The sequence below is a fragment of the Pollicipes pollicipes genome, unplaced genomic scaffold, assembly GCF_011947565.3.
Source record: "Pollicipes pollicipes isolate AB1234 unplaced genomic scaffold, Ppol_2.1 Scaffold_6138;HRSCAF=7277_pilon_pilon_pilon, whole genome shotgun sequence".
Lineage (NCBI taxonomy): Eukaryota > Metazoa > Arthropoda > Thecostraca > Pollicipedomorpha > Pollicipedidae > Pollicipes > Pollicipes pollicipes.
Window position 1 is genome coordinate 37,567,279 of NW_023596818.1, and position 13,076 is coordinate 37,580,354.

A 13,076-nucleotide genomic window follows, 5' to 3' on the forward strand; every position below is an offset into this window, starting at 1 on the left:
TCTCGGCGCCAGAATATTAACCACAGAAAGAATTAGCGTCCGTCAAAAAAGCGCGACCTTTCAATGTCACCCTTCAAAGCCGAACATGGGCTCGAGTGACGGGCAACGCCATGTCACTACAAATTACAAGCCGATTTTAAACTTGCAAACACAATATTCATTACAGATAGAACTAATGTCCATCAAAGAGACCTGACCTTTCAAGGTCATCCTTCAAGGTCAAACCAGGGCTCAAAGGACGGGCAACTCAATATCACCCAAGACTACTGGCCGATTTTAAACTTGCAAACATCAAAATATTCACCACAATCAAACCTAGCGTCCGTCATAAAGCCCTGACCTCTCAAGTTCGGAATTCACGGTCAAATTCAGGCTGAAAAGACGGAAAACTGCAGGCCATCAGAAAATTACTGCCCGATTTTTTAGCTTCCCAGCACCAGAATATACATCACAGAAAGAACAAGCGTCCATAAAGATCCTGACCTATCAAGATCACCGTTCAAGGTCAAACACAGGCTCAAACGACGGGAAACTCCAAAGGACAACCTCTCGCGCTTGTAAATATCTTGATGCTCGCAAGTTAAAATCGACTGGCAATTTTTTGGTATGTGGGACTCCCCTTTCTTTAATAATGAATTTGACCTCGGTCGATGATCTTGAGAGGTCGGGACTTTTTGACGGGCGATAGTTCTTTCTGTGGTGAATATTCTAATCCTGACAACTTTGAAATCGGCCGGTTATTGAGCACATGTGTGAGCTTGAAGGATGACCTTGAGATGTCAGGACGTTTCAACGGACGCTAGCTCTTTTCGTGGTGAATATTCTGATGCCCGAATGTTAAAAAAGTCGGCCGGTAATTTTTTGGTGATATCGAGTTCTACGTCCCTTGAGCTTAAACTTGACCTTGAGAGGTCAGAACTTTTTGATGGACGCTAGCTCTTTCTGTGGTCAATATTATAGTGCTAGTATGTTTAAAATTGGCGGGTAGTTTTTTGGTGATAAGGAATTTCGCCGTGATTTGAACCGCGTTTGACCTTGAAGGATGCTCTTGACAGATCAGGTATTTTTGGCGGACGCCAGTTTTTGCGCTGGTTAATATGTTGATGCTTGCAGATTAAATTCGGCCGGTAGGATGATATGGAGTTCCCGTCCTTTGAGCCTGAATTTGACCTTGAAGTGTGACCTTGGGAGGTCAGGACTTTGCGACGGACGTTAGTTCCTTTCGTGGATAACATTCTGATGTTTGCAAGTTTAAAATCAGCCGAATTTTGTGGGTGATAAGAAGCTCCCCGTCCTTTTACCAGCTTTTAACCTCGAAGGTCACATGATATAACGAAATAAAGGTCGTTTTCGCTATTTTCGCGCCAGAATTGAGCTTTAGACCTTTTACAAAGAAGTCAGAACTCGTTGGTGAATGAATCACTGAATGAATCGCTAACTTCACGGATATTTGGTATTCCCCATATTGTTCATATATGTTGATGGGGCTTAAGCCAGCATTGGGGGCTCTGGCAGTATATAAAGTGAAACCCTTATCTAAGCGCTAAAAGCATTGAACCAAATGGGTCAGCAGGTCCCTGCAGCCACGGCTGCTCCCAGCCCCCTCCCCATTCTTCTATGTTATCTCAACTGCTGGAGGGCACGCATCTCCCCATATTTTTGGCGTCCCAGAAAAAAAAAATGACCAGGAGCACGGAAAGTAGTTAGACTAGGGACTCCACAACAATGCAGTGTCACTCACATAATCAACGCGATCCACAGACTTTGCAATTGTCCCAGCGAGCGCATGCGGCATAGTCGGGAAAATGAGTGACGAGAGGGGTTGGGGGGGGGGGGGGGGGGGGACCCCGCGAAAACATGATGAGCATCCCAAAATTCGCCACAAAACGGGTTCCTTTCGGATTTTGCCCACTTTTCTCTCAAATTGGGGGGGGAGGGGGCTGGAGCCCTTCAGCCTCCCTCTTCCCTAACTGAATAGGTACCTACACCTGGATCATCACGTTTCATACCAATGCAGCCTTCTTGATGCTTCGAAATTAGCGGTTGAGCCCACTCAACATGAATCTGGGCCACTTCAGACGAGACGGACGCAATGTTTAAGAGCCATCCAAACGTTCCTTACCCATCCCACGAGATTGACGGACGTCTCCTTATTGGTTTTAGCGACACCAACAAAGACTTGAGAAAGGGTGTCAGGTGTGCGATGGGCGTCAGGTGGGTTATAAAACCAGTTGAACAAGGTGGGGCGGGCGCAGGAACCGGGGTATAATGAAAGCCAGGAGCAGGACAGCAAGGGGACGCTGAAGTAGAACTGTGACAGGTTGAAATTCGAGTCGAATTGGCCAAAAAGCGCGCGCGACCATTTTCAGTCAAATCCAGCTGGAGATTGCATTGAATTTGCGTGTTTGCTCATGAGCCGGTCGCGGATCAGCAGCCTACCTGAGAGTTCAGACTAAGCAAAAAAAGCAGCGTTTACGCTGCACACGCTGATCCCATCTCGTATTCAGATGAACCGCTGAACAGGCATGCAAAGATCAAACATACAAGGGGGCCCAGCATAGGCAGGGAGAAGGCCACCAGCATGACCGGCTTTCCGTCTTTAGATTGAGCAGCCGGCCCCGACTGACCTAAAGCCGCATCAGGCCCTCAGTTCATATCGAACATAGCAAGAAAAACGTCCCCGCATCCGCAATAGGCAGGACTTCCACGTGTGTCATTAGGACTATAAAGCGACACAGTTTACTGGGGCTATATGACGTCGCCTACCTTCTCACCCCGGCAGGGAGGCCTGGGCCACCGCAGGGAATCAGCACCCCGAAACCTTTGGTCTCTCACACATCCCCGTTCCCGGCGTGTTGAACTAAAGGAACATTGTGAGAAGTGTCACTGGCATGTTGCCAACACGCATCCGTTGGGCACTCACAATAACTTCTGAAACTAAACACCCGCAAAACGCCCCCAGTTACTGAGCTTCGTGACGGGCTTCGGGTTTTACATCTGCAGCTGGTTGTAACCAAACGCTTGATGGCCTGCATAGCTACTAAGCCATAGATCAGCGACAAGCCAATGAGCGCTCGGGCCGGAAACGTGGCTGACAGTTCCTCGCGCTGGGCGGGCAGGGGCTCCCACTTATTTGAGCATCCCCATTTACGCAGAAGTTTGCAGCCACAGCAGAAATCGACAACTGCTTTCGATTTTGAAGACTCTTGCGCCATCGGTAGCCCACGATGCTTTGACTCGCTGCGCAAAGGTATTTCACGGGACATCAAGCTGTTTGACCTTCGGGAGTCAGAAAAGGTCAGCCGTGAAATGCCCATCAAATTGTATACAAGGGGCGGATCCAGGATTTCGTTAAGAGGGGTTGGGACCGCATGCCATTACGGGCACCCCTGGATTTTGGGGCTCCCTCCCAAAAAATAGCCTTGCATATCGGTCCTTACATTTTGGGACAAGGTTTTATACACACACACACACACACACACACACACACACACACACACACACACACACACACACAACCAACACACCACACCACCACACCACACCACACCACAACACACACACACACATCACACGCACACACACACACACACACACACTACACACACACACACACACACACACCACACACACACACACACACCACACACACACACACACACACACAATATTGATGTATGTACACTATTTACTCCTCATTTATTCAATAAAGACGGAAACCCGTCTTACCGTACGCAGCCCTATAAAGCATAAGCGTGCTACGCACGCATACGCATAGAGCTCACCTCATTTCTACAGATAATTTTAATTGCTGTGATTTTGAGGCTAAGTGTTTCGGAACAATAGGCGAAATAGATTTGATTTGGCTGCTAATACCATCAAAACCAACCATGGACTTGATTACTAGCTTATGTATTTGCGGCTAGCCGGCTGGGCGAGTGTAATCAGCTGATGGCTGATGATTAATGCAGAATTTTTCCTTTGTTATTGAGGAGTACAACATACTAAAGCATTCAAATATGTTAAGAAAATGATGCACCAGTGTATTAGGTGTCCACGCACTCAAAAGCCAATGGAAATGTTACATACGACGCCGGCAGCATGTAAAGTTACGTTCGGCAATCGCGCGTAAAAATTCATTGGCACGATTCGACTGCTTCCTCTAAGGCGAAGGCACCAGGGACAATAGGGACGGAACCTGAGCGATCATGGGTTCCGCAGGAGGCCAATACATCTGCTCCCGTCAACAAGTATAGCGCCCTCAGAGCAAGCAAAAAGAACACAAGACCAGCGTGGTGGGCCCCTAAATGACCGATGGTGTCTCGCTAGGCTGACATATAAGGCCCCGCCATGGCAAAGGACCCTCTGGGCAAATGAGAATTATCCAAGACCATGACCTAATACCCCTGTGCGATCAAGAGTGCATGGGCAGGTTAACAACACGAGCCTCGATAAGAGTGAAGAGTCCTCCGCAAATGAGACCAAAGGGAGAGAGCCCTCGATCAAAGTAGAGGGCCTCTGAGCATCAAGTGTCTCCGTGCCTTACGTTATAAGAGTCCTAGCAACAGTGCAAGGCTCTCCAAGCAAGTGGAAAGAACACTATACTTGTATGAAGGGCCCCTGAGCAACTGAGTGTACCCTGGCATATGGGACCCCCGCAAATAGTGAATAGAGCCTTTCGGGCGAATGGGAAGAATCCGTGGAGGAAAACCTGATGGATCAACAATGCTCAGGGACGGGGGCAGATAGCGTCCCAACAGCGCATTGAGCCCTACGATAAAATGCAAAGAGATCAAAGACAACATGGAAAGTTCCTTAGAGATCACATTGGCGCGCCAAGTGAACATATAGGGCCAGACATCCAACGGCGTAATGCCTCTAGACAGTGTGATGAGCCCCAAAATTTCCCACAAGCAACACTCACTCAATCCGCGAAAAATGAACTTTATTTACTTATGAACTCTTTACTTTTGCTAGCGATGGTTCTTGGTTGTCTGTAGGCCCAAAGGCATCCAATTTTGCTATTTTTTGTTTTAAGAAAACTGCGTACGCCCGGCCGGTTATGGGCCCATTCGTAGCCTTTAGGTACCTTCGACATGGTCTATGGGGGATTGGCCCCGTGCCGCCCCCCCCCCCCTCCCCCAATCTGCATCCGCCATCGGCCCGAGCAGCTGAATAGGTGGGGCCCACCAAGAACATAGGGCCCTCCATTCAAATAAGAAATACTCGCGACGCAATGTGTGGGGTTCTGAGCGATCGAGCGCGCCCGAGCAGGTTAACATCAAGGTCTCCGTCAAGAACGTGAGGCCCTCCATTCAAATAAGAAGTACCCAAAACCCGGTGCGGAGGGCCCCCGAAAGATGGAGTGTACCCAAACAGGCTATCAGATGACCCGGATGAGAGCAGACGGCCCTAAATTCAAACACCAAGAACCAATGTGCAGGGCTCCCGAGCAATGCAGTGTGGTCGAGGAGGCGAACAGAGAATGTCCCCGACAAGTGTGTAGGGTCCCATTTCAAATAGCACGTGCCCAAGGCCCTATATAGAGGGCCCCCGAACGATCAAATGTGCCCGAGCAGGTTATGAGGTAGGACCCCGACAAGATCAAAGGCCCCTGCCCCCCATTCAAAAAGAGGTACCCAAGACCAAATGTAGAGGGCCCGCGAATGATCGAGTGTGCCCGAACAGGTTAACAGATAAGATTCCCCAGAAAGCGTAGGGCCCTCCATTAAAATAGGAAGCATTCCAGACACGACGCAGAGGACCCCCGAACGATCCAGTGCGTCAGAGCAGGTTGCCATATAGGGCCCCAGTCAAGAGCGTAGGGCCCTCCATTGAAAAAGGAAGTACCCAAGACCCAGTGTGGAGGGTCCCCGAACGGCTGGGTGTGCCCAAGCAGGCCATCAGATGGGCCCCCGACAAGACTGTAGGGCCCCAAGCAAGTGACAGAGAATTGGAAACGCCCTAGACCAATGTAGAGGACCCATGAGCATATCGCAAGTGTGTCGGTAGGTTAACCGAGACCCATGTAAACGGCCCCTAAGCTACCGAGAATATCCCGGCAGGTTAACATATGGGACCCCGGCTATAGCTCACAGAGCCTTTCTGGCGAATGGAAAGAATCCGTGGAAGGACCCGTGATTGACAAGAGTGTCCCAGCATGCTAACAAGAAGGGCCCCAACAACAGCGCAGGGCCCTCCGAGCAAATGCAAAGAAATAAAGGGCAACGTGGAATGCTCCTTAACGATCGAAATGATCATGCAAGTGGACATATAGGCCCCCGGAAACGGCATGGGGCCCCTAGGCAGTATAATGAGGCTTAAAATTTCCAGTTCACAGCGTTTCCAATCATTGAATGAGTTTTTTGACTTCTCATAGGCACTCTTCTTTCACTTATGACTGGTCTAAGCCGCCTGAAAGTCCAGAGATACCCCGTTTTGTTGCGTTTTGTGTTAAAAAAACTGCACCTGTTTGGCCGGCCATGAACCCCTCAGAGCAAATGGACCCGTTCGGGGCCCAAGGGGGGGGGGGGGCATGACCCCGTGCCACCTCTTTGGATCCGCCCCTGTTGTATACTATATACACCATCCAGCCTGAAGTGTTGTACACGTTCAAAAGATGTCAAACAGGTATGTAATGTAGAATAAGATGAGACGAACAAGTCGACATATCGATGTCGACTGATGATGAACACAACCGTGATGATGGTGATGATGATGAACACGGCTGTCGACATATCGATGGAACATACGCGGTCTGAAAAAAATGTCAGTCATATTTGCTCAACAAAGATCAACATCAACATTAACAACAACAGATTTAGCCGTAGCGAGAACATCTGCGTCAAAAGCTGAACGCACTCTGCACGGGCTGTGCAAACTTACATCCATTATCTCACTATCATCACCATTCTATCATAATATCATCCATTACCTCACTACATCAACATTAACAACAACAGATTTAGTCGTAGTGAGAACATCTGCGTCAAAAGCTGAACGCACTCTGCACGAGCTGTGCAAACTTACATCCATTATCTCACTATCTGCCCACTTTGCAAACGCCTATTGCAGGAATGCGTATTCATGCGTGATATCTTGCATCAAACGTCAACCTCCATGACAGCTTTAAAAAGCATCAGCCCTAAAATAGTATATGAGCTGTCGATTGACATGCACTTAAAAGATGTCACTGTGGTGAAAAATGTCATTTTCTAGAACAAGTCATGTGCCGCCAGTGCACCATTTTTACGTCATGGCCTCTATCGGAGCTATATAAACTTTGGCCAGTGATTATGCAACGTTCACAACACTATTGCGAATAAGATTACGCCTGCTGAGGGTTTGTCGTTGCCGTCATGCGCTGGCGCCGTCCCCTACCAGCTGCTGGCCATGCCGCAACGGTACGCTGCCGACCTCGTCGCTGGGCGACCTGTCGCTGGCGCTGGTGCTGACTTCGCCCAGCTCTCGGAAGAACCGGATGCCGACGGCGAGCCATAACCAGAGCAGCGACATGACCAGCAGACCCAGCGTAAGCTGGCTACTGGTCAGCTCGTTGTTGAAGACCGTCAAGAACAGGAAGAGTATTGCCGTATGCACGGCGCATGCCACGCCGTGGTAGACAATCCAGGCGAACACGAGACCTTGTGCGCGCCGTCGGGCGCCGCATACCAGCAGGCTGTTGAAGACCACATGGACCACGAGGCAGGTCGCAGAGGCGGCCACACTCCCCCAGAAAACCGCCTGCGATCCGGCATGAGCTTTTTCGGCGAGAGGAGCCAGCCAGACGAACACTGCTCCTATCCCTATGATGTACAGCGTCAGTAGTGAGCCTCCAATGACAATCGCACCGCACCGCAGATTTAAACAAAAGCAGGAGCGCCTCTTGGAGAGCATGCTTGCTGACTGGTCACTGGCAGCCGCGGTTCAAAGGCAGTGATCAACGCGCCGACGACGTGCACCGCGAGCGCCCCCGCCCGCAACACTGAGGGCGCCCCCCGTCAGAGCGCAGCGCGCCTTGACCAATGGCAGCGCTGCGGATGTGTGACGTAATCGGGCAGGCCAAGGCTTAGCAGAAGGATGCACTGGAACGGCTGGCAGCGGAATGGCCAGCCGGTGCGGCGTGAGCTGCGGTGAAACTACCTTCTCAGTAGAGGCGGGAGAGGGGGAAGGGTTAAAACCCTAAAGCCTCGAGTCCTCACCAACGCTGAGAAAAGGCGGTGCACAAGCCAATTTGATGGCAATTTTTGTGCTAGGTTGCGTCATTTTCATTGCTCGGCCCCCACCGCCTCCCAACTTATTTTGCGAAACTACATTCCAGGTCGCGAGCACGAAGGGCAGAATGTGTCCAGTCCAGCCGAATTTAATAGGGGTTCTACATCGAGTTCATGGTTACCCACGAAAAGAATTCGCTTCGAAAGGATATTAGGTCCACCTGGCTCTTGAGACGCTCCTTCGCCCCTGCGTGCAGTTACGCCACGAGGTTCGGAAAAGGACGTGTGGCACAGTTGGTGTGGACGTCTGCTTCGGCCGTCCTGAGATCGCTGGTGAGAGCTGTGATCTGATGCAGGGGCGGATCCAGGGGGGGGGGGAGCGGAGGCACGGGGCCATGCCCCCCCCCCCTCGGACCGCGAAGGAGCCTATTGGCTCTGAGGGCCCCATGGCCAGCCGAACAGGTGCAGTTTTTTGGACACACAACACAAAAAACTAGGTATCTCTAAACTTTTAGGTGACCAAGAACAGTTATAAGCGGAAGTGAATAATAGTTAGTTATAATCGTTCGGGGGTCCTCTGCGTTGGGTGTTGAAAGCTTTCTATTCGAATGGAGGTCCCTGCGCTCTTTTTGGGAACCTTATCTGCTAATCTGCTTGGGCACATTCGATCGTTCGGGACCCTGTACATTAGGTCTTGGGTACTTCTTATGCGAATGGGGGGGGGGGGGAGGGGCCTACACTGTTGTTGGGACCTATCTGATAACCTGCTCGGGCACATTTGATCGATCGGGGCCCTCTGCATTGGGCCTTGGGCACGTGCTATCTGGATGGGGCTCTACGCTCTTGTCGGGGGCCTCCTCTGTTCGCCTCCTTGGCCACACTGGATTACTCGGGGGGCCCTGCACATTGGTTCTTGGTGTTTAAATTTACCTCTGCTCCCATCCGGGTCATCTGATAACCTGTTGGCGTACACTCCATCTTTCTGTGGCCGTCTGCACCGGGTTTTGGGTACTTCTTATTTCAGTGGAGAGCATTACGCTCCCGTTGGGGCCCCTTCTGATCAGATAATCGTTCCTATTCAATTGTAGGTGACCTCTACATCCGGTTTTGGGTACTTGCTTTTTGAATGGAGGACCCTCAGGTTTTTCGGGGGCCCTATCTGTTAACCTGCTCCGGCGCACTCGATTATTCTGGGTCCTTTACATCGTGTCGTGGGTATTTCATATTTGAACGGAAGACCCCACACTCTTGCCGGGGCCTCATCTGATAATCTGCTTGGGCACAGTCGAATATCCGGGGCCTCTTTACCTTGTGTTTTGGGTACTTTCTATCTGAATGGAGAGCCCTGCGCACTTATCGGGGACCCCATCTTCAGCCACACTGGATTGTTCGGGGCCTATTTATTGGGTCTTGATGTTTCAATTTAAGACCCCCCAGACCCCTGTCTAGGCTACCTGATAATTTGCTCGGGTACGCTCCATCTTTCGGGGGCCCTCTGCACTGGGTTTTGGCTATTTCTTATTTCAACAGAGTGTCCTATGCTCTCGTCGGTCCTCTTCTGATAAGCTGCTCGGGCACATTCCATCATTCTGGGGCCATTTACATGGGGTCTTCGTGCCCCCCATTCGAATGGAGTGCCTTACGCTCTCGTTGGGAGCCCTAATATGCTCGGGCACACTCGACCATTCGGGGGACCGTCCACATTGGGCCTTGGGTACTTTCTATTTTAATGGAGGGCCCTACACTCTTGACGGGGGCCTTATATGTTAACCTGCTCGGGCGCACTCGATTGTTCAGAGCTCTGCACATTGGGTAGTGAATATTTCTTATTTGAATGAATGACCTTATGTTCTTGGCGGTCCCATCTATTCTGCTGCTAAGGCCGGTGGCAGATGCAAAGGGGTGGGGGGAGGCATGGAACCATCCCCCATGGACCATGTCGAGGGTACCTAGGGTCTCCGAAGGGGCCCATAACCGGCCGGACGGATGCGGTTTTCTTACAACAAAAACACAACAAAATTGGATGCATTTGGGCCTACAGACCACCAAGAACCATTGTTAGCAAAAGTAAAGAGTTCATAAGTAAACGAAGTTCATTCTTCGCTGATTGAGAAAGTGTTGCTTGGGGTTCATTTTGGGGCTCGTTGCGCTGTCTAGAGGCATTATGCTGTTGATTGCCTGGTCCTATATGTACACTTGGCGGGCCAGTCTGAACGCTAAGGAGCTTTCCACGTTGTCCTTGATCCCTTTGTATTTTCTTGTAGGGCTCATTGTGCTACTGGGACGCTTTCCGCCTCCATGCCTGAGCACTGTTGATCGATCAGGTTTTCCTCCACGGGTTCTTCCCATTCGCCCGAAAGGCTCTATACAATTTTTCCGGGGGCCCATACGCCAGGGTGCGCTCAGTTGCTCAGGGGCCCTTCATATAAGTCTCGGGTTCTTTCCACTTGCTTGGAGGGCCTTGTGCTGTTGCTAGGGCTCTTATAAGATAAGGCACGGAGACACTCGATGCTCAGGGGCCCTCTACTTTGATCGAGAGCTCTCTCCCTTTGGTTTCATTAGCGGAGGACTCTTCGCTCCTATCAAGGCTCGTGTTGTTAACCTGCCCGCGCACTTTTGATCGCACAGGGGTATTAATTCATGGTCTTGGATAAGGCTCCTTTGCTCGGAGCGTCCTGTGCTCCGGCCGAGGATTTATATGTCAGCCTGTCGGGGCACTCCCGGTCGTTTAGGGGCCCACCACGTTGGTCCTGGCTTCTCTTCGCTTGCTCTGAGGGCCCTATTCTTGTTGACTGGAGCCAATTCGTTGGCCTCCCGCGGCACCCACGATGGTTCAGGTTGCGTCCCTCCGTCCCTATTAGCCTTGGTGCCTTCGCCTTAGAGCAGCATTCGAATGTGTGCCGATGAATTTTTACGCGCGATCTCCGAACGTAACTTTACATGTCGCCGACATCGTATGTATCATTTGCATTGGCTATTGAGTGCGTGACACTTATTGCACCAGTGCATCATGTTCTCAACATAGTCTGAATGCTTTGGTAGGTTGTACTCCTCGATAACAAAGGAAAAATTATGCACTGATCATCAGCCATCACCTGACTGCATCGCCCAGCCGGCTGGCCGTAAATACATAAGCTAGTAATCAAATCCATGCTTGGTTTTGATGGTTGTTAGCAGCCAGCTCAAGTCTATGTCGCCTGTTGTTTCGAAATACTTGGCCTCAAAATCACAGCATTTAAAATGATCTGTAGAAAATGAGTGAGCTCTACGTGTATGCATGCGTAGCACACCTATGCTATATAGGGTTGTGCACAGTAAGGCAGGTTTCCATAATTATAAAATAAATGAAAAAGTAAAAGTAAATATAAATGTATATACCTATGCATATACCCATATATACCTATCTATGCCGATATATATATATATATATATAATATATAATATAATATATATTGCATACGACTTGTCTTAAAATGTAATGACCGAAATGCAACAATATTTTTTGTGAGCGGGCCCCAAACTCGAGAGGGCCCCACAATGTCCCGTGCCCCCCCCCCCCTAACGAAATCCTGGACCCGCCCCTGATCTGATGATCACGGCTGCGGTAATTACCGCCGCTGACAACCCGCGGCCACGAAAGATCCCATGGCTCTAAGCCGTCACATGTCATACCTGTTATCACGTGACGCCCCTGTAGCCCAAGCCTTCTTTTCCGAGTATGACGGCATTGAAAGGCGCATGGTTCTTGAGAAAGTCTCATAATACAGCCGTCAAAAAAACCACATTACCCATGGAGGGGGAGTCAGCAGGGGGGGGGGGGGGGGGGGGGGACGGAAGCGTAACAAGCGAGGTTGAGTGAGGTTCTGAATAGCATAACATTACGTCTGCCGTTTGATCAGAGAAGTGACTAAGCCTAAGCAATCCTTGGGTGGGGGACTGGGACGTCACTGCAGAGTTAGATGCCGGTGACTATAGCGATGGCTGGAGCCGGCACTCAGAAACAAACTGGTACTCAGCAGGTGACAAACTGATTATTGAGGCGCCAAACCATTGAACCAATGGGGTATGGGTCCCCGCAGCCACGCCCCCCCCCCCCCTCCCGCCCTCCCTCTTTTCCGCTGTTCGTATCAACGGTTGGAGAACACGCCACCTTCCCATGTTGTCAGCGTCCGTGAAAAAAAAAAACAGCCAGGGGCCACGGAAAGTGGTCGGACTCGGAATCCCACAGACATTCACCGTCACTCACATAACCAACGCGATGCACACGCAGATTATGCGATCGTCACTTCTCATACCGACGTATTTCGGCACCCTTTCTTACAATACTTCAAGGGAAGGGTTCACATTTGTATGACGTTTTGAACTGAAATAGCCACCTTGAAGACATTTTGATGCAGTTCACGGATATGCCCTTTCTAATACCAAAAACGCTCTGGTTCCCGAGTTACACGCCCCCAAGTTACGAAAAGGCTTATTTAGATCCTATTTCAAAATCGCCTTCTGATTAATGACGCCATAGACAGGTCATTAAATCCCCGTGACATTACAGGCTGTTTTTTGTTTATGGCCAAAACAGCACGGCCGCTGATATATTCGCAAAGGCAATGGTGCTGCACATGTGTTACAGATGAGTGGCTGTTAGTAAAGATTTTACTGCTGAATGCGTGTCGCGAACTTAAGCGTGAGCAATTTCGGGTCGTGCGGCACTCGTCGACGGGGCATTTTTCCCCACTCCTAGGCAGTGCCCTATTCGCACCGGTGCGAGATTCCCAACAGAAAGTGTTGTGTGTGTGTGTGTGTGGTGATCGCAGGACAAACGAGAATCATTTGACTGTGTTCGCATAAGTACCTCGCTCCCATTCT

The 13,076-nt window shown here is 50.3% G+C and overlaps 1 protein-coding gene across 1 annotated transcript in view; it reads right to left on the minus strand.

The window, feature by feature from the left end:
- LOC119105646 (X-linked retinitis pigmentosa GTPase regulator-interacting protein 1-like) overlaps positions 1 to 7,515 on the minus strand; it is an 8,934-nt gene extending 1,419 nt beyond the window's left edge. The window contains exon 1 of the mRNA XM_037229106.1: positions 7,381 to 7,515. Within this exon, the coding sequence (XP_037085001.1) occupies positions 7,381 to 7,515 (135 nt within the window). The remainder of the gene's footprint in view (positions 1 to 7,380) is intronic.
- Positions 7,516 to 13,076: the final 5,561 nt, after the last annotated feature.